Raw genomic sequence first — 22,025 nt, 5'->3', positions numbered from 1 at the left:
AGGGTGCCCCCCGAATTAAGTCTTTCACTTCAACGTCTATCATTATAAGGGGATGCCTTAAACATAGTGCTACTATGGGAGGAAATATTGAATTTCTACACACAAGGAACCACACTTCGCTACACACTGCTGTATGATTTCCATTTCGGACCACACAACTGCGAATGTACTTATCAGAGCAAGGTTACACTAAGACACACCCCAGGGGGGCAGTTTTCAGGGATTGTTAGTTGTTTGATTACATACAATTGGCGCTCAAACATCTATCAGTACTTTGAAGCTACACTACAGCATGCTATGCTACTAAACTCTAACCTATGTTGATAATGCTATGGATGTCCATAATTTGATGTTTTACATGCAGACAACATATACGTACAGATTGAATGGAGCCCTCTTCGGGCCTGCACCTTTTATCTAAAATTAAAGTAGCAATAAAATCTGTTTAAAAAAAGATGGTGGGTATGCAATCAGGGTATATGTATTTTTCTTAGACTGTCCTTCAAGGGACTAGTCCTGTACTTAAGCTCTCATTATCAGGGCTGTGCACACAATGGAGGACGGAGACCACACACCCTTTGTTTTGTAGGCCTTAGGTTCCCGACCAAACTTTCTTCATCCAGAGAAGCAAACCCACAAATTCCCTTCCTGTTTCACTGCATAAACTAGGGTACATTGGCCTGTACATGTAGAGAGAGTTATTCACAGTGCATAGATATGCAACGGGACAATGGAACAGCTACCTAAAAGCCTATACTGTCTAAGATGTGCAGACCAACTTCTTATGACTACAGATACACCGGGAGACCTTCCCCCAGCGTAGGTTACCAGGAACCCTCATTCACACAACACACTAGATGCACATGCAGCATACATGTAGTAACCTGGATGGTCAAATACACAACTTCTTCAAACCTTCGGTGCAGGTATAAGAAGTCTGTAAGCCCACAATGGTCGTTAAGCCAATGATTAGTCATGTTATAGTCTGGGCATTGTTATGGTAACTGCCTTTGTCAAAAGTAGGTTCCCTCTGGGTGACTGCCACCTCCAGCAGAGTTGAGACCTTTTTTAGAGAGCAACCGGTTACAAAAACATGCATACCACTCAACAGGAGACTCATGACCCAAGTCTTTACTCAAGGAAAACATTGAGAAACTCTTTTGACATGATTAGTCCCCGGCTCCCATATTTTCCTTTGGGGGGCTTTTTGGCCACTTTTCTTTGGTCTCCCCCACCAGTGGCAGTTTTGGTCACCCTTGTCTTGACCCAATGGCCTGCTTTTCCCCCAACTCTAGACGAGAAAGTGAACCTCTGTCTACCAGGTATTGATGTAGATTCATACTTTAATAATTACTAAGCAGATGCTCTTTTATGAATAGGTTATACAGCCCATAATACTCTTGTACCTTGTTACCAGCTAACCAAGTACCAGCATTTTTTCTGAATAGCCCACAAATTCTACCCAAGTTTGGCTCTGGGTTTTTCGAGCCTCCCTGAACTTTATGCGGGACTCTTCAGTTCTAAATCCAAAGTCCTCAATCATAATACCCTTCATAAGGGCACAGGATTTAGAATCTGCCTCATTAAGTGTCTGGAGCCTATAACTGCACTTTCCTGAGAACAACTCCCAAAACAGTGCACCCCAATGTTTCTTTTCAATTTCCCCCTCAATGCAGGCTCTTTCAAAGGCAGAAAACCTTTTTACTATCTCATCCCCTTCTGAGAAGGTAGGGACAACTCCTTTTGAGAGTTTGCGGTTGAAAGGTTTCTCTCTCAATACATGTATGCTGCCACCAGAGAGAGGTCCTAGGCCCATCTCTTTTCTCTTTCTTTCAATTTCCAAAAGCTGAGCTTCCAGGTTGTCTTTTGGTCAACCTAGCTGAAGGCAGGTCTTCTTCTGTGGATGCATTAGTGCTAGGGGAAGAGGAGCTACCCTAATACCCACTGTCCACAGCATTTTCCTCTCTACCAGGCGCTTCACCATCTATGTCTTCAACCCAAACTCAGGTCAGAGCATTCCTTGGCTTGACTGGGTATTTTGGAGATTTGTGAAGGATTATGGCACCATAGTACCCCTCCTCAGAGAACTGACCTCCAAGAAAATGCCCATAAATGTTAACTGGACAGTGAGTTGTCAAATGGTCGCTGACGCTATGAAGAATGCTATGTGTTCTGCTCCAGTCCTACAAGCTTCAACTACTCCTGGCAGTTTACTGTCCAAACAGATGTCTCAGAACCGGGGGTAGGAGTAGTCCTAGCCCAGAAGAATGATGGGGGACATGACCAGCCTGTTGCTTTTATAGGCAGAAGACTACTCCCTATGAACAAAATTGGAGTGCCGTAGAGAGGGAAGCCTTTGCTGTGGTCTGGGCCTTAAAGAAGCTGGCTCTCACTTCATAGTTCAAACAGACCACAGGCCTCTGAGAGCGAGTTGCAACAACTGAAAGGTGAAAATTCCAAACTGCTTAGGTGGTCTATTTCTCTATAGGGAATGGACCTTTAAGTGGGACACAGACCTGGGACTGCCCATGCCAATGCAGATTGCCTTTACAGAATCTTCCACTTAGGTGATGAAGACTCGCTAGGGAGGGCTTGGGGTATTACTGTGTGGAAAGTGCATCTTTTGACATGGCTAGCCCTCACTTTTTGCCTGGTATTTGATGTGGTTTCAAAGTTGTTAGCACCCAGGGCCCCTGCTAACCAGGTTTTCTGGCCAGATCTCTTTCCAAGAAATTCTGTGATGCATTGGCACAACTGGCAGCGCCTTTAGCTGCCACTATAAGTCCCTACTGAATGGTACTTAGGTACCCATGGCCTGGGGTACTATGGGTAGGTCCCGGAGGGCTGCAGCACAGATTGTGCCACTCTTAGGGACCATAGGTACTAAGGGTAGGTCCCCGAGGGCTGCAGCACAGATTGTGCCACTCTTAGGGACCATGCATCCAAGTGTACTGAGCACTGCCATTGCAGTGCCCTGATGCATCCCTAAAATGCAAAACCGACATAGCACACAGCCTGTGTAACCTGTCCACTACACACTGTATGCAATACAGGTAAGCCACCCCTCTGGCATGTCTTCCAGCCCAAAGGCAGGGTGCACTATAATGCATGTGTGGGCATGGATGCATGAGCAATATGCCCCTACTGTGTCCTTCCCAAACCCGGGAGACAGTAAGTGAACAGAGTAGCCATTTTAAGTTCAGATGCTGGACACTGTTCAATACAAGTTTCACAGCTACATGATGACCACTCTGAACCCTGGGTTGTTTGGTATCAAGCAACTCGGAACAATAAATCCAAACTGGTACCAGTATTGGATTTATAGAAACATGTACCCAGGGGGCACCTTAGAGGGGACCCCTGCAAAAGCTAACTAACCCTGGCATGGTTCCTGGCCGGTCACAACCAGTCTGCCACCACCAGACAAGATTCTGGAACCCTGGGGTCAGAACCCTTGCTCTCTGGGTTCAGAAAACAAAGCCCTTCCTGGGCAAAGGTGTTGCACCGCCTCCCCCAGGAAGGTGCATTGACCTGCCAGAAAGCTTCAAAGGGCTTGCTGCCTTTGAAACTGAACCTCAAGACTTGCTGCTAGCAGCAGATGGCCGCCCGTTGCAGAACCCCACTTTTGGTGGGAGCAACAGCAGAAAAATACAGAAAGGACTGGAGTCCCCTCCACCTCCCCAGCCTGCACCACCCCTAAGCTGTTGCGTGTGAGGTGACCCCTCCATTTCATTTTCTTCTATCCTGCATTGTAGGAAAATAGCCTATCAGGGACAGGGAAGTGGCCTCTGCCCACAGGAAGTGGTCACATAGTGGGTGTGGCCACTCGTAAGGCAGATGACCCATTAATTACTACTAGGGACTCCCCTAAACGCCCACTAAATGCAGTATTTAGTGGGCACCCCTAGACCTGCAGATCAGATTCCAAGGACACAAGAAGGCCAGCAACAAAGAAGACGCAGGGCTAGGGAACTGCATTCCTGCAGCACAAAGAAAAAGGCGCCAAACACTGCCCGCTGCACTCAGGGCTTGACAATCACCGGAGGGGTTGCACAGACATCAGACAGACTCTACAATAGCCCAGAGGACATCCACCCTTCTGAAATTTGACAAATATCTCCCTCCAGAGTGAAGACATCATTCGCTGCAACAAAGAAGCAAGAGACCAGTAAAGTCCAGTTCACTGACCGGACGTTGACCAAGGAATCAGACACAGCAACCGGGCCAAAGTCCAACCGAAGGACTCGGAGGACAAATCTTGCAAGTATGCCAAGCTTGGTGGCACTGCGACCTTCAGTGGCTGAACCGTGCAATAGCCCTGGGTACTGGACCCCCATCGTCAGACACACAGAAAGAAAGTCTACTCCAGACTCTCAAAGTACCAGGAGCAAGCCCCAGTCGAGGGACTTCAGGACACGTAAGAACCACCCCTCAGAGTGGCCCTGCTGACCTGCAATCCACCCTCAAAGTGACCTACCCTCCTGCTTCCAAGGGCACCTTTGCGCATTGCTCTTGGCTCAGCACCCAGCCTCCCTGGGCCCTGCACCTGAGAAACGGAGAACCAGCTGTGCTCTAAGGGTCCCCCAAACCTTGTGACCTCTACACTTCAAGGGGACCCACCGGAATCACCTTGAAGTCTGCCTGTGCACTGCTTTCCCAAGTGGTCCCCCGCAGTGAACTTGCACCAGCTCCAAGGACTTTTCAGCAACTGCTCCCGCTGAAACCGGGATCCGCCCGTATTTCCCCAGCTGGTCCACAGGACACCACGACTACCTCGACCTAAAAATGAAGGGAGACATTGGTAAATGCATTGCCTGATTTTATATGCATTTTTTAAGTTTTCTCCCAATGATTCCTTGTAAGAGGCTGGCCTGGTTTGTAGTGGGAACCTATTGTACTTACACCTTATACCAGGTACAGTCGTCCCTTAATAGTGAAATGTAGGCAGTGCCTAGAAGCCGGGCTGTCTAGAGGTAGCTGTAGGCAGAGTAGCCAAGGCTGAACTGGGAGACATGCAAAGCTCTTGCAATACCACTGTAGTCACACAGTACTCACACACAAGAAAGACAATACTCCGTGTTACCAAAAATAAAAGTACTTTATTTTAGTGACACAAAACCAAAAATATCTTAGAGGCTATACTCCCTTAGGAGGTAAGTATTATACACAAAATATACACTAGTACCCAAAATCAGGTAAGTAAACAGTCATGAAATAGTGCAAATAGTGAAAATCACCACAGGCTATAATGGGCCTAGGGGCAACACAAACCATATACTAAAATAGTGGAATGCGAAAGTCTGTTTCCCACCTAGGCAAGAGTAGTGTGTAGAGGGGTGCTGGGAGTGTAAGAAAACACCAAAGGTAAGTAAAGTACCTCACTCCAGAGCCCAGGATAGCAGTAGTAAAGTACACCAAGTTTCCTCAGAACACACTAGGAGTCGTCATAAAGGATTTTGCAAAAACCAAGCAAGACCGCAAGACACCAACAATGGATTCGGGGACCTGAAGACCTGTGGAGAAAGGAGACCAAGTCCAAGTACAGCTGAAGAGTCCAGGAGTAACAGAAGCCCCTGCTAACCGGAATGAAGGTGCAAAAGTGGATTCTCTGGTTAGAAGTAAAAGTCAGAGATGCACCAAAGAAGACAGCTGTGAGTTCCTGCTTGGTGCAAGAGATGTCCCACGTCAAGTAGAAGAATGTAGACTGGTTTTCGTCATTGGATTCCGCCAACAAGCCTTGGCTCACACAAAAGACGCGTTTGGCGGGAAAAGGCGCTACCTGGGCCCAGGAGGGACCTGAGGGCCTCAACTCACAGTGAGGAGACAGAGGGGGCTCTCAGCACTTCAGAGAGCCCGCAGAAGACCAAGCAGCACCCACAGGAGTCCCAGGACACGGGGACAAAGGCGTTGCAAATCGCAGTCGTCGCACCACTACACAAAGGGATCCCACGCCGCCGAGAACAACTCCGGGAGCTGAGCGTCGCAGGATAGAGTGCTGGGGACTTGGGCTACGCTGTGCACAAAGGATTCTTTGGAGAAGGGCACAGAAGCCCTAGGAGCTGCAAAATACGCAGTGCACGGGGAAATCTCTAGCTCGGGAAGGCAAGCTCTTACCTCCACCAAATTTGGACAGCTGGACCTTTGGATAGTCTGGGTCACTTCAGTCCACCACCTCTGTTCCAGGATCCATGCTCGTTGTCAGGAGAGGGGACACAGACTACCAGTCGTCGCTGCAGAGACGTGCCTGCTGAAGCAGGGAAGTGACTCCATCACTCCACAGAAGATTCCTTCGGTCCTTCTGGTGCAGGATAAGGACAGGCAGTCCTCTGAGCATGCAGTCCTGTTGCAGTTGATGGTAGGAGCTGAAGTTACAGAGTTGCAGTAGCCTTCTTGGATACTTTGTTGAAGTTGTAGAGTTCCTGGAGCAGTTCTGCAGTTGATCCTACGGTGGAAGGTGAAGCAGAGGAGCCCTGCAGGAATCTTCCAAAACCGAATCTGATGAAACACGCTTAGGAGAGACCCTAAATAGCCCTGAGAGGGGGACTGGTCACCTAACCAGGTAAGCACCTATCAGAAAGGGTCTCTGACGTCACCTTCTGGCACTGGCCCCTCAGATGCTCCCAGAGTGCTCTGACCATCCTGAAAACAAGATGGCAGAACCCAGGGACACTCTGGAGGAGCTCTGGGCACCACCCCTGGGGTGGTGATGGACAGGGGTGTGGTCACTCCCCTTTCCTTTGTCCAGTTTCGGGCCAGAGCAGGGACTGGGGGTCCCTGAACCAGTGTAGACTGGATTATGCAAGGATGGCACCGTCTGTGCCCTTCAAAGCACTTCCAGAGGCTCTGGGAGGATACCCCTCCCAGGCCTGAAACACCTAAAAGGGAGAGGGTGTAACACCCCTCTTCTAAAGGGAATGCATTATTCTGCCTTCCTGGAATGGCTGCTCAAGCCCTAGGAGGGCAGAAGCCGGTCTGTGAGGTGGCAGAAGCTGGGGCTGCAGTGGAAACCTCAGAGAGCTGGTTTGGCCGTACTTGTGGTCCATGGTGGAGCCCCCAGGGTGCATGGAATTGTCCCCTCAATACCAGAATCAGATTGGGGGTACAATGTCTCAATCTTAGACACCTTACATGGCCATATTCGGGGTTACCATTGTGAAGCTACATATACGTATTGATCTATATGTAGTGCACACTTATAATGGCGGCCCTGCACTCACGAAGTCCGGGAAATTAGTCCTGGACAATGTGGGGGCACCTCTGCTAGTGCAGGGGTGCCCTCACACACAGCAACTTTGTACCTAACCTTCAGGAACTGAAAATTAGACATATAGGTGACTTATGAGTTACCTGGTGCAGTGAAAATGGCTGTGAAATAGTGCTTGTACTATTTCACTCAGGCTGCAATGGCAGTCCTGAAGACGTGTTTGTATGAGCTCCTTATGGTGGCAAAAGAAATGCTGCAGCCCATAAGGATCTCCTGGAACCCCAATGCCCTAGGTACCATATACTAGAGACTTATAAGGGGGGTCCAGTATGCCAAGTTAGAGTGAATTATGGGGTCACTAGACCACTGGTCTTCAAACTTTTTAATGCTGCGCCCCCCCAGTTGAAAAATAAAAATCTTTGTCCCCCCCCTCAGAATTTTTCACAATTATTTTAGAAAGATGGCAATGTTTAAATATGTCTAAACCTATTTAAACATTGCAGTAAAGTACTGTTACCTTTTTAAACCTGCAATAACATGCTTCTGCTTAAAACAAAGGCATGTTATCTGTATAATATTTCTGTTGGCCAGCGTTTGGCGCCCCCCCCTGTGATCACTTGAAGCCCCCCTAGGGGGTCCCACCCCCCAGTTTGAAGACCTCTGTACTAGACTATAGTGACAAATTTAGAAACCGAGAGAGCATGAGCACTGGAGTTCTGGTTAGCAGGACTCCAGTGACAGACAGGGATACTGACAACACAGTAAAACATACGTGACATACAGGCCACAATCTATGAGCATTGGGTTCCGGACTAGCAGGATCCCAGTGAGACAGTAAAAACACACTGCCAAACAGGCAGAAATTGGGGGTAACATGACAAGAAAGATGGTACTTTCCTACATTGCTATGGTGCATAATTACGCACAAAAAATAGTATTTTTGCTAAACTTTAAAAAATCATAACTTAAAAAGTACTAACCCGATTTTGATGATCTTGGTCTTAAAATTATTTTTAAAAGTCTGAAGTATTTTTGTAAATTGGTCTTGAGTTATTCTTTTGAGTGGGTGTCCACATTTATTTATACTGTGAGTACAACAAATCCTTAGCACTTCTCCAAGATTGGCCTAACTTGCTTGACCAACCTACCATAAAAATTAGAGCATTAGGTGGTCTTGTTTTTACCTCTGTAAACCCGGTGGAGTTGCTTGGACTCTCTGCACAATGCACATCATTTTTGTACACTGCATAGAGAGACAGCCTCCTACAAAAACATACTGGGTAAATCATAATTGCTGAAATGAAGAACCTACACTGGCAATGGAGGATAAGCATAGAGATTATTGTTTATCAATGTAGTCACAATGTATTGGACTACTTCCTGGTTTCAAAGTTGTGCCATTTTTCCCAAGTATTGACATTTTATTGAATGGCACGTTTCCTTCTAGTACCTGGGCTGGAATCTATTCTTTTTTTGAAGCCAAAATCAAAATCTCATGACTATACCTGGGCACATGAGGCAATCCTGTTCTGCCCTGTTTCATTATGTAGCATATGCCTGTCTGAATCAGCACATTTATGTTCCAAATGTCTGTCATGAAGGAAACTAAAGTCAGGAACATTGGCCAAGGTTCTAGTAAATTTAAATGACTCTGTCATGGGCAGTCAGTTCTCCCTTGGCAGTATCCTGTTGGTGATGTGCCTGCAGTGATGGTCAACAGGGGGTTTGATTCCAGTAAATTCCTTTCCCTCCTCAGTCTAAACCGAAATTAACTTACGGACTTCTGTACTTCATTGGTCACTTCTGCTAAATCTTCCCAATACACAATGCTATTGGTTGTGAAACCTGCCCTGCATGTCTGCATAAAGCCATTATTTAAAACATTCTAATTACACCCCTCACTGTCAAAGAATGCAATGCGGTGGAGCACACTTTTCAGATCTCAGGATGCTGACAACTGTTTTTAATATTTTGTTGCCTAAGGCTGAGTTCTGATTTTTTTATTGATTGTAAACCTCACTATGCTCTGGATATTCTTGAAGGAAGAATCACAGATCTGCCTTACAAGGCAATTGTCCAGATAAGGTTACACATGAACTCCCACCCACCACATGTGTTGCAACTACCAAAAGTAATCTTATAAGCACTCCGGGAACAGACTATCTCAAAGGGTTAAAATGTTACCTAGGAAAGTGTAATCACTTAGAATTAACCCAATATTACTTGTGACCTCTGAGGATATGGAAATATTCAATCTCCTTAACAATGATTCCAGGGAATTAATATTACCACACAGATTTCATCATCTCTACTCTGTATAACAATACATTTGTTAAGAATAGGCCTTATTGTTCTTTTCCTTTTTTAGTACTGGAAAATAAGTAGAATAGCATCCTGGTGTCCTCTACAGCAGGGTTTCTTTCTGTATTGCACACTTGTTTTACACCACCTTCATGCCACTGAATACGAGCTTTGATGGTCCCTCTTGAAAAAGTTTGCTTTGGGAGAAATTTGGTGTCTTTGCATATACTGGGTTATTGGATGCAATACTTGTTGCACTGTATAAACATCTAATTGTATCAGTTGATAGTATATCGATGGCTTTATTTTAACCTGAGTCTTCCACCACCAGAGGTGGGGAGCTGGTTCCTTATTTTGTCCATGCTCAAGACTATTTTCCAAAAAGGGTGATACTGTTGAAAGTTACATTATGGACATAGCCATGAACATTCAACCTAATGACTGAAACCCAAAAAAAGGAGTGCTTGCACAGGTTATGTATCTGTAAGTAAATGGCTGGGTAAGTTCTTGGATTGATTTACACAGTGTGGTTCAAATCACAGGCTATGTGGCTCTTTTAGTGAAAGTTGTGCAATTCTGTGAAGACAGCCAGAAGTACATCCTTGAGGGGGGACATTCATGGCACTTTGAGTATGCCATCAATAACAGTGGTAATTAAGGCTGTAGCTCTCCTGGTGGAGATGAAGTGAAGGTCACTAGTCTTTGGTGTCTGGGCACAAATTCATGTTTGTTCATTTTGTCTCTTCCACATTAGGTTAGCAAGCCTACAAACGTGTCAAGTTTAGTGTTATGAGTTGCTTACCTCGACTGGTAAATCAGAGTTGCAACTCATAAAATACATAACACTGTTCACACTTCTTACTTCAGAATGGAAAAGCATGCCTAAATATACCAGAAAACTGTTAGTCTCAACTGCTCCAGAACTCATGTGCTGTGCTAATGTGATCAATCTGTCCAAGGCTCCCATAATTTCAGAAGTCTTTGCTTGAGTCAAATTCCCATTCACGAAAAGGTGTTTAATTTTCTTACCTATCTTTATCACCAGCAGCACCTCCTGCAGAGTCAACAGAAAACCTCTCTGGCCTGTTAAGGAGAACACAAAAATAATCACTGTTGTGTTTGAAATCTTTTTACATTATATTAAAAATGCCAACATACATGGATCTCCTCTGGCAGCAACAACAGCAGAACATCAATAAATTAAAGTCACAGTTTTGTGAATATGAAATACTACACCCTACTGGTATTAAAGAGTCCAAAGGTTTGCAAAAATAAATGTAAAAAGGTGACTTACCTGGAACAGTAATTTTGCATCTATTATAGTTTTGAACGATGTGCGTCATTTTTCCCTGAAGGGCATCGGTTTAAAATGGAAACTTGTTTTTTCTACAATTGAAAATTGAGGGCATCGCCCAAAGCTATTTTTTGAAAGACGCAATAGGGCAATGATGAAAGTCCACAATACGCCCATATTTTGATACAGTTTTAACAATATCTTCCCATCCCTGGTCTCGGAAGTTTATGTTTTGTTGGCAGAAAAGTAAAAGCAAGCGGACTGCAAGTGATTGCTCAGGACAGGAAAACATCTATCAAGTCCCCACAATCTCAAAGAGATCAGTAATGTGAAGGATACACTTTCAATTTTTTCAGTGTTGTCCTCTTTCAGAGTTTTTATGTTTTGGGAAACAAAAAACACAATTTAGGTGTTGCCCCTTTATCTTTTAAAACCTATGTCTATCTATCTTGCTTTAACGTTTTATAAATATTTATTTTTATTTGACCTAGCTTCCCTTTTGTAAACTATTCGGTGCATAAAATCAAGCTGCATTTTAAAAGGATAGATAGTGCAGACAGGTGAAACATTACAGGAGCAAACGGTCAAAATATAAGGGTGCATTTCATCTCATTTTCTACTAACAGGGTTACTTAAACAGGAGCCCCTATGGCCATTACGACAAAAACTCCAATTCTATGCGATCCTGCCCCCTCAAACACCTTAAAACTGCTCAATGTAATTTCAATTATGTAGCTCCCAGCATATAAAAACTTACCAATCAATTCACCAACCTTATTGCTGTTATTCTGCCTCACTGCTAATACTATAACTTGGGTGTTTGGTTCTAGTAGTCTACAAGTGTTACTACTACCACTACTAAGACTGATACTTCTAATATCTGTTTATCACCAATAGGACCACCACCAGCTGCTGACGGTAAGTACGAATTTAAGAGAATATTAAGGCAATAATATTCTATTATTATTAAATAAAGTTACTTATCTTAGGTAACACTCTTTCTGGTAGAGACTATCTAACCGCAGATTAAACTTTTGAATATTCCCCAATTTTCAGCAGTACTCCTGCTCCTTGCTGTCGTCATTTCGCATCAGAAGTGACATGCACAGGCCTATAAAGGCACTATTCTTTGGTGCAGACATTACTCGCTTTCTAACTCGTCTCTGCTCTCAGACAGAGCCAAATAAGATCAATCGTGACAAGTATGCAGATCTCTAAGATCGAATCCTATTATGTTCAAGAAGTGGTGAAAGGGGCAGTGAGGAACCAGCAGTTAGACAGAGTTTCTATCAGAAAGGGAACTCCCAAAGGTAAGTAAATTGTTCTTCTCATAGAGTCTTCGGACCACAGATTCCTCACCTTCTGAATACACATCAAAGCAGTACATTCCAAGAAGTGGGTCTGTGAACTGGCTCAAACCAAAAAATCCTGAAGGGCTGAGAGGGTAAAGTGCCCTCCAGGCAGACCTGGCTGTCTACACAATAGCACCTTACCAACGTAGCAGTCTGACAAATGTTCAGAACAGACACCCCATGCACCAACCAGTGGTAGCCACCTTGGCCCTGGTAGAATGAGTCTGCAAGTCTTCAGAAAGCTCCTTTGGGTAAGTAGGTAGCAGATCTTAATGCAGAGTATGAGCCAGCACAAGATGGTCCTTTTCTTTACAGCCTTGCCTTTCTTTGCTCTAGAGAATCAGAAAAAGAGCTAATCATCCACCCACTGCTCTTTGGTAGAATCAATGCAGAAGCTCAGAGCCCTTTTTGAGTCCAGCCAGTGAAATCCTTTCTCCTTAGCGGGGTGAAGCAGAGCAAAGAATGCTGAAGAGTGATGCTCTAGCTGACGTGAAATGGGATTCACTACCTTCGTATGGGAGGAGGAGTGAGTCTGCAGTACAAGCCTATCTGGGGAGAAAGTGGTGAAACGTGGTTTTAACTGACAGAGCCTGTACATTGCTCACCCACCAAACTGTCTTTGAGGGAGGAGCCCGAGAGGACAGATCTGTAGAAGCTCAATGGGCACACACATGAGGAATGTGGGGACTACATTTTAATTCCATTGGGGCATAACAAACCGAAAAGGGGGGTTGATTAACATGCATTGCTACCTTGTGGGGAAACGCATCTCAACCAGCGACGAGGGCTGGTCTGGTATCCGTAAAAAGGACGAAATAGCAGACAGGTGTCCTTTAAGTTTGTCCAGAGCAAGACTGGCTGGACTAGGGAAAACACAAACAACAAAACTTCGGAATTTTGGCATGTAGTGGGTTGGTCTATTTAGAAGCTCACCTGGCCACAAACTTCTCTCAACAGCAGGCATATACAGGTTTGGTTGAGGGATGCCTGGCAGCTAAGGTGATAACTTTGGGAGAAGGTCGAAAGCACTCAACTGTTGGCCTTTAATCTCCAAACATGGAGATGTAGAATGTTCACGTTTGGGTGCAGAACCTTGCCCTGCTGCCGCCATAGGAGATCCTTCTGAAAGGGCAGCTGGATCAGAGGGCAGATGCTCATGCCCAGGAGTTCAGAATATCATTCTCTCTGTGCCCAATCCACGGCCACTAGAGTGAAGATCCTATTCAGAACTGTGAGCAGGAGCAGTATCAGTGGAAAGGCATAGAGAAGTCCCGAATTCCACTCTATGCAGAACGTATCTCTGAGCAAGAGAAGCCTTGCCAATGTGCAAAACTGCTGACATGGGGTGCTCTTGGCAGACCAAGCCAAGGTTCTCCACATTCCCAGAAAAGACCCAGTGCCATCTCTGGATGTAACTGCTATTCATGATCCACAAGCCGTTGGCAGCTTAATTTATCCGCTATGGTGTTCATGGAACCTGGCTCGTGGTGCATCACCAGAAAATATTCCTTGGTGGACTTGCCACATCAAAAGATATAACGCCTCCCGACACAGGGTCCCACAACCCCACTCGGCCCTGCTTGTTGCTGTATCCTATGGCAGCGGTGATGTCCATGAGCACCTGCACCAGCTTATTATTGATGGGCAGTAGGAAGGCTTTCAACATAAAGGAGATGTCTCACAGCTTCAAAAGGTTGACGTGGAGTCAGACACTTGATGGAGACCAAATATCTCATATCTCCACCTCTGCAAGATGGACACCCCAACCCAGAATCGATGCATCTGTCACCACTGTGAACTCTGGGTAGAATAAGGAAAGGGATGTACATCTGACCCTGTTGTGGCATTGCAGGCACCACTGCAGATCTTTTGTAGTGTCCTCCAAAATTTGGAACAGAACTGAAAGGTGCCACTGATGCTGCGCCCACTGGGACATCAGTTCCCACCTCAGGGCATGCATAGATCATGTGGCGTTCTTGACCAGCAGGATGCAGGAGACCAGCAATACCAGTAGCCGCAGAGTCATCCTTACTGAGATCCAGGACAGGGGTTGAAACATCGGGATCATAGCCCAAATGTCCTGGGCTCTCTGCTCTGGAGTAGGCACGAAACTGCATAGAATGCCTTCGATGACGGAGAGCGTTTTCGTAGGAGACAGGTGTGACTTGGGAACATTAATAAAGAACCCCAATGATGTTAGGAGGTTCACCGTAGTCTGGAGGTGGGCAACAACTGCCCAGGGCGAGCCCGGCTTCAGCAGTCAGTTGTTGAGGTAGGTGAATACTGGGACTCCTCATCTCTGAAGGTGTTCTTCAACCACCACCATCACTTTTCTGAACACCCAAGGGGCGCGGGTGAGGCCAGAGGGTGGAACAGTGAACAGAAAACACTCCTGGCCCACCATGAACCGCATGTAGTGTCTGCGGGCCTCCAGGACAATAATGTGGAAATATGCATGCTGCAGGTTCAACGCCACCCATCCAGCGTCAAAGGTAGAACGGACCTGGGCCACGGTGAGCATCTTGAATTGGCCCTTTTGTAGGAGGGCATTGAGAGAGTGGAAATCCAAGATGGGATGGAGACCTCTGTCCTTTCTTGGCGCTAGGAAAAAGCAGTAATAACAACCACAACCGACCTCCGGTGCCAGCACCCTCTCTAGGGCTCTTGTGGCCAAAAAAGCATGCACTTCCTGCTGCAACAGAGAGAGGTGGTCCTCAGTCAGCCGTTCTGGGGATAGTGGCAGGTGCAGTGGGATTTCAAGAAATGGTTGTTGGGAGAAAACCCACAACACAATTTGCAGGCCCCGGTTGTCTGAAGTTATTGCTTGCTAGCCTGACAGAAAATGTCAGATCCTGCACTGAACAGGATGACTGTTTGCCATCAAGGCACACTAAAGAGGCTGGATATGATAAGGGCTCTGTGCTTCTACATTAATCGCAACAAAGAACACTGGGTAAGTGATCAGCTTTTTATTGGATTTGCTTGTGCGAAAAAAGGCAAGGCTGTGCAGAAAAGGACCAACTCATGTTGGACCCTACACTGCATTAAGAACTGCTACATACCTACCCAAAGCAAGGGCATGCTAAAGAGGTGTGCTGCAGCAGCTGAAGGGGCGCAAGATTCTGCTGCATGCTGTTCTTGTTGTCCACATGGCTGATGGGTGCTGTGACGACAGCCTCCAAAGGACAGGTGTGGATTGCTGTGCAGGCTGGCAATACTAAAAGCCTATATTATGGCCACACAGGGGATGGACCTGTTGGTGTGGCTGGCACGGGGGAGCAGAAATGCCAAGGGAGCATGCTGTGACCCTGCTGTCTTTAAAGGACTCCAGGGCCAAATCCACTTTGTCCCCAAAAAGAAGGGAACTGTTGAATTGCATGCCCATGAGGCTTGCATGAATATCCGATGAAAATCCAGAGTCCTGCAGCCTGGCATGCCTGCTAAGGCCACACTGTGTCTATTGGTTGGGCACCCAAATACATGGTGTATAGCCCCTCAGTGGACAGAGACTTCTGCCACATCATGACTGCCCTGCGTAGCCTGAGAGAGGATAGAAAGGGCTTCTACTGGGACTGTAGGGTGCACCTGAACCACTGTGCCCCACAGAGCACATGAATAGTGGCCTTGAAGGCAGATGGCATTCACAGCAGAGGGCTGAACTTGCAGAACAGGTCCTCATCTCAAAGGTCTCTGTTTACTTGGATACCCTGTCAAGGGAAGTGGGTGGGAAGAATGTGTGGCATTCAGAGCCTCGTTAAAAGGCAGAGGGAGCTCAGAACTCACTTGGCAAGGTTGAAGCACCACAGTCAAAACACTAGTCATTACTTCCTGGATAGGAAGCTGGAGTCCAGTGTCTGGAGAGGAGTCCAGACCACTGGAGTCCTGGAGGTTCTAATACCAGGTATTGTCCTGACAGGGATGAGCAAAGTCGTCCCCAGCATCATAGCCACAAAGGTTTGTGTCTTTGATGAATCATTTGTGGAGGACATGTGCCTTTCTGGATTGCAAAAATACTGTATCCAAGTCAGAAGTGTGATTAAATGGCTGCAGTACAGGCTCAGTGTTGGATAACACTATGGGTAGGCCATCGTCTGGAGTTGATGGCACTGGTATCGGCATGCAGTGTCCCAGGGTAGGTTATGGGGCTGCAGAGGGAACCGTAACCCAGGTGAAGCCAGAACCCTGAACAAACACAGAGGACTGAACTGGTGAAAAGGGCAAACTCAACAGCGGAAGCCCAGCTATGAGACCTCTTCAAACCTTGGGGCCTGCAGAAGCCCCAGATGTAGCCAACAACTTACCAACGTGTTGCAGCACAGAATTTTTTAATCTGCTGAGGAGTTGTCAATAGCCTAGGAAATTCAGGTACCCGTAGTAAAGGGTCGAAACAAATATGAAGTTGAACAACTTTGGGAGTGAAACCTGGAGGTACAATGACACCCTAGTGCCTTCTCAGGGGATTGAGTGTGACAAGACTGGACCAAATCAGACTTTTTGTGCTTTTTCTTGGACGTCCATAAGGATCTGGACCACAATGACAATTCGTCGTGGGACCACCCCTGGGGGTGGGGCAGGGAACTTAGCTTTGGACCTCGACCGGACACAATGCGGTGTCTTGCGGCGTTCCACGATAAACAATTTTGCTTCCCAATACCAAATGGCATTGGGCGCATCAATGCACAGTCACTGCAGGCTTTAAGAGTCCTGATCAGACCCCAAGCACGACAGACAAACCACGTGCAGGTCAGTCACAGGCATCTGCTTGTGACACTCGCCACACGGTTTCAATCATGTAGATTTGGGAGGTGACACTGTCCCTTGCACATTGTAGTAACTTTGTACAGTTAAAGATACTCTCAAATAATCAAGGGGTAGCTCTGGGTCCATGTAGGTTGACGCAGAAAGAAAGGAACTGATGTCAGCGCACATGGGTGGCCCCTATGGCGTCATTTCCACTGCAGAATGGAGTCGACACAGAGCCACTGGCACCAACTACCAGCACGCAGGGATACTGCTGAAGATTTTCCAGGTCCAGTCTGATGCCTTGGGGACTATTCAAAAGGTGAGTTATCTGTGCTTAGAAGACTTTATCAGAACTTACAAACTAATGCGGTCTCTCGCTTAACTCTGAAAACATTTATATTAATAAACTGAATCTCAACAACAATCATCTCAATTGCTCTCCACCTCATAAAAACTATAATAATAGTTACGTAACTTGACATAAAATGAGCAGCTTTTCTCACCTGCCCATCATAACAATTAAAGACCCCTTGAATCAATATGTAGGAACCATCAGAACCTTACCTCTTGCAATCCATCACTCTTTTCCAACACAAACTGGCCTGACCACATGGACCATAGAACAACCTCATGCAATTGCTCTTCACATACTGCTTATCTCAGATGAACAGTTACCTTCAGTAACGCCTTATGTGGTAGAGACTAACAGATTCCTTACCCTAGAATTATTCCCAGGTTTCAGATTGGACTCAGATTTTTTTTCATGAGCACTACCCTCTGCGCCACTAGTGCTGGAAGTGACGTACACGTTGCCTATATAGGTGCCACCCCAGCATGTTGACGTCAACTTTTCGCGAGTTTCCATGCCAGAAAAGCAGAGCCACAAAGAATACTGAACACTGGTATGTGGAGACTAAGGCACTGAAAGGGGAAATAGCCCTAAGTCTATAAATCCATCTGCAGAGTGGGGAGGATGGGTGGGTTGGTAAGGAATCTGTGGCTAGATAGTCTCCAGAAGGTAAGTAATTGTTCATCTGAAAGAGGCTTCTAGCCGCATATTCCTTACCTTAGATTAGATACCCAAGCAATTACTCGCCAGAGGAGGGTCTGCAAACAACTTCACACTAAAAAGTCCTGCAGGACCGAGTGGGCTAAGTGCCCGTGCCTACGGACCGGACTGTCTAGACAACAGTGCTTGGTAAACATGCGCCAAGAGGCCCATGTTGCTGCCTGGCAGATGTCCAGGACTAGAACTCTGCAAACGAATGCAGTGGTCACAGCCTTGGCTCTGGTGGAATGAGCACACAAACCCATAGGGGGATGCTGCTTGCCCAATGCAGAGCAGATTTTAATACAGAGCACGATCCATCAAGAGATGGTCCATTTCTGTACCACCTTCCCTTTCTGGTCTCGATAAACCCCATGAAGAGTTAATCGCCCACCCAGAACTCTTATGTGGTCAAGGTAGAAAAACAATGCTCCTTTTGGGTCCAGCTGGTGGAGTTGCTTCTCTTCCTTACAGGGAAGAGGGGGAAGCGTAAAAGGTAGGCAGGGTGATGGACCGGGAAAGGGAGTGACCACCTTCGCTAGAAAGGAAGCTCTAGTGCAAAGACTTGTCTGGGTAGGTGTTGAAGTACATATGCTCAGATGACAAAGCATGGAGCTCACTAACCCTCCAGGCATATGTTATTGCCACAAGAAAGGCCGTCATGATAGTAAGGAGCCCAACATGACAGTTGTGTAGTGGCTCAAAGGGAGTTCTCATTAGAAAAGTTAAGACTAAATTTAGGTCCCACTGAGGCAATTTGGACTGTTAAGGTGGGAAGACGTGTTAAAGGCCTTTCAGAAACCCATGTACAATGAGGACTTAAAGGGATGGCCGATCTGGCAACCACAAAAACGCTGAGATGGCAGAAAGATAGCCTTTTAAGGTACCAAAGCAGATCCCTCCTGAGCAAGAAAAAGAATAGAGAGAAGAACCTGAGAAATGGGAGCAGAAGGGGTGGGGGGTCCCCCTGTCTTTCTGCACACCAAATCACAAAATTTGGTCCCAATGGCAGGCGAATACCCTCATGATGGAGGGATGCCTGGCTGCCAAAATTATATTACAGGCTTCGAGCAGAAGGTTCAAAGCTGTCAACTGTCACTGCTCAATCTCCATGCATGAAAGAGGAGTTGACAGGTTCAAGTGGAGAACCCCTCCCTGCTACTGCAACAGAAGATCCTCCCACAGGAGCAGCCTGATTGGGGGACCGATAAGCATGCTCAACAGTTCGGGATAACAGACTTTCCAAGCCTAGCCCGGGGCCAAAAGGATGACTTGGGCCCGTTCGTTCCCGATTTTCTTGCAATCTCTGAGCAGGAGTGGTACTGTTGGAAAGTCATACAGGAGGCCTGAGCTCCACTGGAGATTAAAAGCATCTCGAGTGAGAGCCGCAGAACTGCTGACATTCAACGTTATCAGCAGTGGCAAGCATATCCAACCAAGGTTCTCCCCACTGCTGAAAAGACTTTGCACCACCTCCGGATAGAGATGCCATTTGTGATCAACTAGATATCTTAGGCTGGGATCATCCACTCTAGCTTTTAGAGATTCCACCAGGTGCTGAACTACCAGGTAAATGCCCGGACATTTCAGTCATGGCCAGAGATGCAGGGCCTCTTGACAAATGGTCCACAACTCCACCATGCCTTGTTTGTTGCAGTACCACATATTGGTACTGTCCATAAACACCTGCACTAGCCTTCCCTTGATGGAGGGTAGACAAGCTTTGAATGCCAGTCGGATTGTTTGGCACTCCAATAGGCTGATGTGCCTGGATTCCACCAGAGGCCGCTGTCCTCTAATCTCCACCTCTCCCAGGTGGCCACTCCAGCTCAGGAGTGAGGCATCTGTCACCATTGTCAAATCTGGTTGGGGAAATGAAAGGGGTCTGCCGCTGACCCAATCGTGGTTCGTTAACCACCATTTCAGATTTTCTGCAGTGCGCTTCAAGATCCAGAGAGATTCCGCTGATGCTGCACCCAATGGAACTTCAGAGCCCGCATATGCCAGCGGGCATGTGACACAAGCAGGATACAGAAGACCAACAGGCCCAGCTGCCTCAGTCAGTCAAGCCGAAATCCAGGACAGAGGCTAAAACATCAGTATCATAACCTGAGTATTGTGAACTTGCTGTTTGGGAGGACAGCCCCGAAACTACGCTGTGTCCAGAACAGCTCCAATGAAAGGGAGCAACTGAGCAGGGGTCAGGCGTGACTTTGGCACATTTATAGTGAACACCAGCGAGTGCAGCTGGTCTGCCAGTCTGGAGGCTGCAGGCCACTACCTGGGGTGAGCCTGCCTTCAAAAGCCTGTCATCGAGACAGGGAAAGACTTTCCTCCCTGATCTAAGCAGATGAGCTGCAACCACGGCCATCACTGTAATGAACAACCGAGGGGCACTGGTAAGACCAAAGGGAGCAGGGTGTACTGAAAGTGCTTGTGGCCTACCATGAACCACAGGTAACATCTGTGTGCAGGTAGGCCTGCGATGTGGAAATATGCTTTCTCCGAGTCCACGCTACCATCCATTCTCCTGGGTCCAGGGCAGGCAGGATTTGAGAAAGTCTGTGGATTCTGAATTTCTCCTTTTCAGGAAGAAATTGAGAGGACAATGGCCTCCTTCCTTCTTGGGCACCAGGAAGTAGCGGGAATAGCAGACATGACCTACTTCTGAATCCGGCACCCTCTCTGCGGCTCCCTTGGCCAAGGCAACCACCACTTCCTACTGGAGTAAAGAGATGTGGTCCTCCATCAGTCTGCCCCAAGTGGGTGGCATGATTGGAGAGGTAATCACAAAAGGGAAGGATTAGCCCCAATGGACAATCTGGAGAACTCAGCGGCCAGATGTTATTGACTTCCAGTGGTGCAGGTGTGGCATATCCTACCTCCCACTGGGAGCCCGTGATGGTCAGAGAGCAAACTGAAGAGACTTGGAGGCTGTAGCTGCCAGGTGCCAATGAGATGGTCCAACCTCTGGCTACCTGACCAACAAGGCCTTTGGATACCATGTCCTCAGCCACGCAGGGGTTGGGAAGCTTGACTGCTGTGGTGGCTAGGCAGCTAGAGATGCAGCTGGAAGCCACTTCCATAGCCACAAAAAGGAGCTAAAGGCGGTCTTGGGTTGGTAAGGGCCTTGAAAAGCCTCAAGGACCTGGCCATAGCTCTGCTGTCCATAAAGTGCTCTAGCACTGAGTCTGCCTTGTCTCTGAAGAGACAGGAGCCATCAAAGGGCATGTCCATAACCGATGCCTGGACATCCCCCGAAAAACCAGTGTTTCTCAAACAGACGTGGGACCTCAGGGCCACCGATGATGAAACCACTCTGCCTAGTGAGTTGGTTGCATTCAGACCACAGGGTATGGCAAGCTTAGCTGCATCCCTCACATCAGCAATAGCTTGGGAGAGTATAGCTCGGGTCTCCTCTGAGAGCATGGGCGGCACCTGCACAACCAAGTCCCAGAGTGAATGGGAGTATCAACCTAAAAAGCAGGCGGTGTTCACCGACCACAATGCCAGGCTGAATACATGTTCTTGCTCAAGGTATCCAGCCTTTTAGATTCCCTGTCTAATGGAGTGGTACGGAATGCACCAAGATTTAATTCGCAAGTGGAGGCTTGGACCACCAAGCTCTCTGGGGTAGGATGCTGGGTAAGGAAGCTGGGATCACCTGGGGCTTGGCAATGGCTGTGGGTAATTGTCCTATTCACAGGAGCCCCTGTGCAGGGCTTGGACCAGGCCCCTAATAGGACGTCCATCTCAGCTTTGTTAAATGGGAGAAGAGGAGGTTTGGAAGGGGTGACTCTTGGCTGAAGTACCTCTGTCAAGACATTTGTCTTGACAGTTACAGAGGGCAGATCAAGGTCCAGGACCTTGACCGCCATCCTCACCCCATAGCAAGTGAGGCTCCCTCCTCCGTAGGCAAGGTAGCAGGAGAGACCAATCCAGTATCTGGGGAGGTGTCCAGTCCACTGACATCCTCCAAATCCTCACACCAGGTGTGCTCAGTGACATATAGGGGCTGGTATTCTTCAGAGTCGAGTGGCCCCTCCCATTCATACTCAAGTCCTAGACCATTGGAATAGGGCA

At 47.1% G+C, this 22,025-nt stretch overlaps 1 protein-coding gene across 2 annotated transcripts in view; it reads right to left on the bottom strand.

Annotated features, from left to right (window-relative positions):
• Nucleotides 1-22,025, bottom strand: part of EIF1AD (eukaryotic translation initiation factor 1A domain containing) — a 262,470-nt gene that overhangs the window by 68,016 nt on the left and 172,429 nt on the right. For both annotated transcript variants that reach the window (XM_069207845.1, XM_069207844.1), the window contains one exon: nucleotides 10,535-10,588. In XM_069207845.1, coding sequence (XP_069063946.1) covers nucleotides 10,535-10,588 — 54 coding nt within the window. The remainder of the gene's footprint in view (nucleotides 1-10,534; nucleotides 10,589-22,025) is intronic.

Source organism: Pleurodeles waltl, chromosome 9 (assembly GCF_031143425.1).
Source record: "Pleurodeles waltl isolate 20211129_DDA chromosome 9, aPleWal1.hap1.20221129, whole genome shotgun sequence".
In the NCBI taxonomy this organism is placed as follows: Eukaryota; Metazoa; Chordata; class Amphibia; order Caudata; family Salamandridae; genus Pleurodeles; species Pleurodeles waltl.
This window is presented reverse-complemented; position numbering and strand designations above follow the sequence as displayed.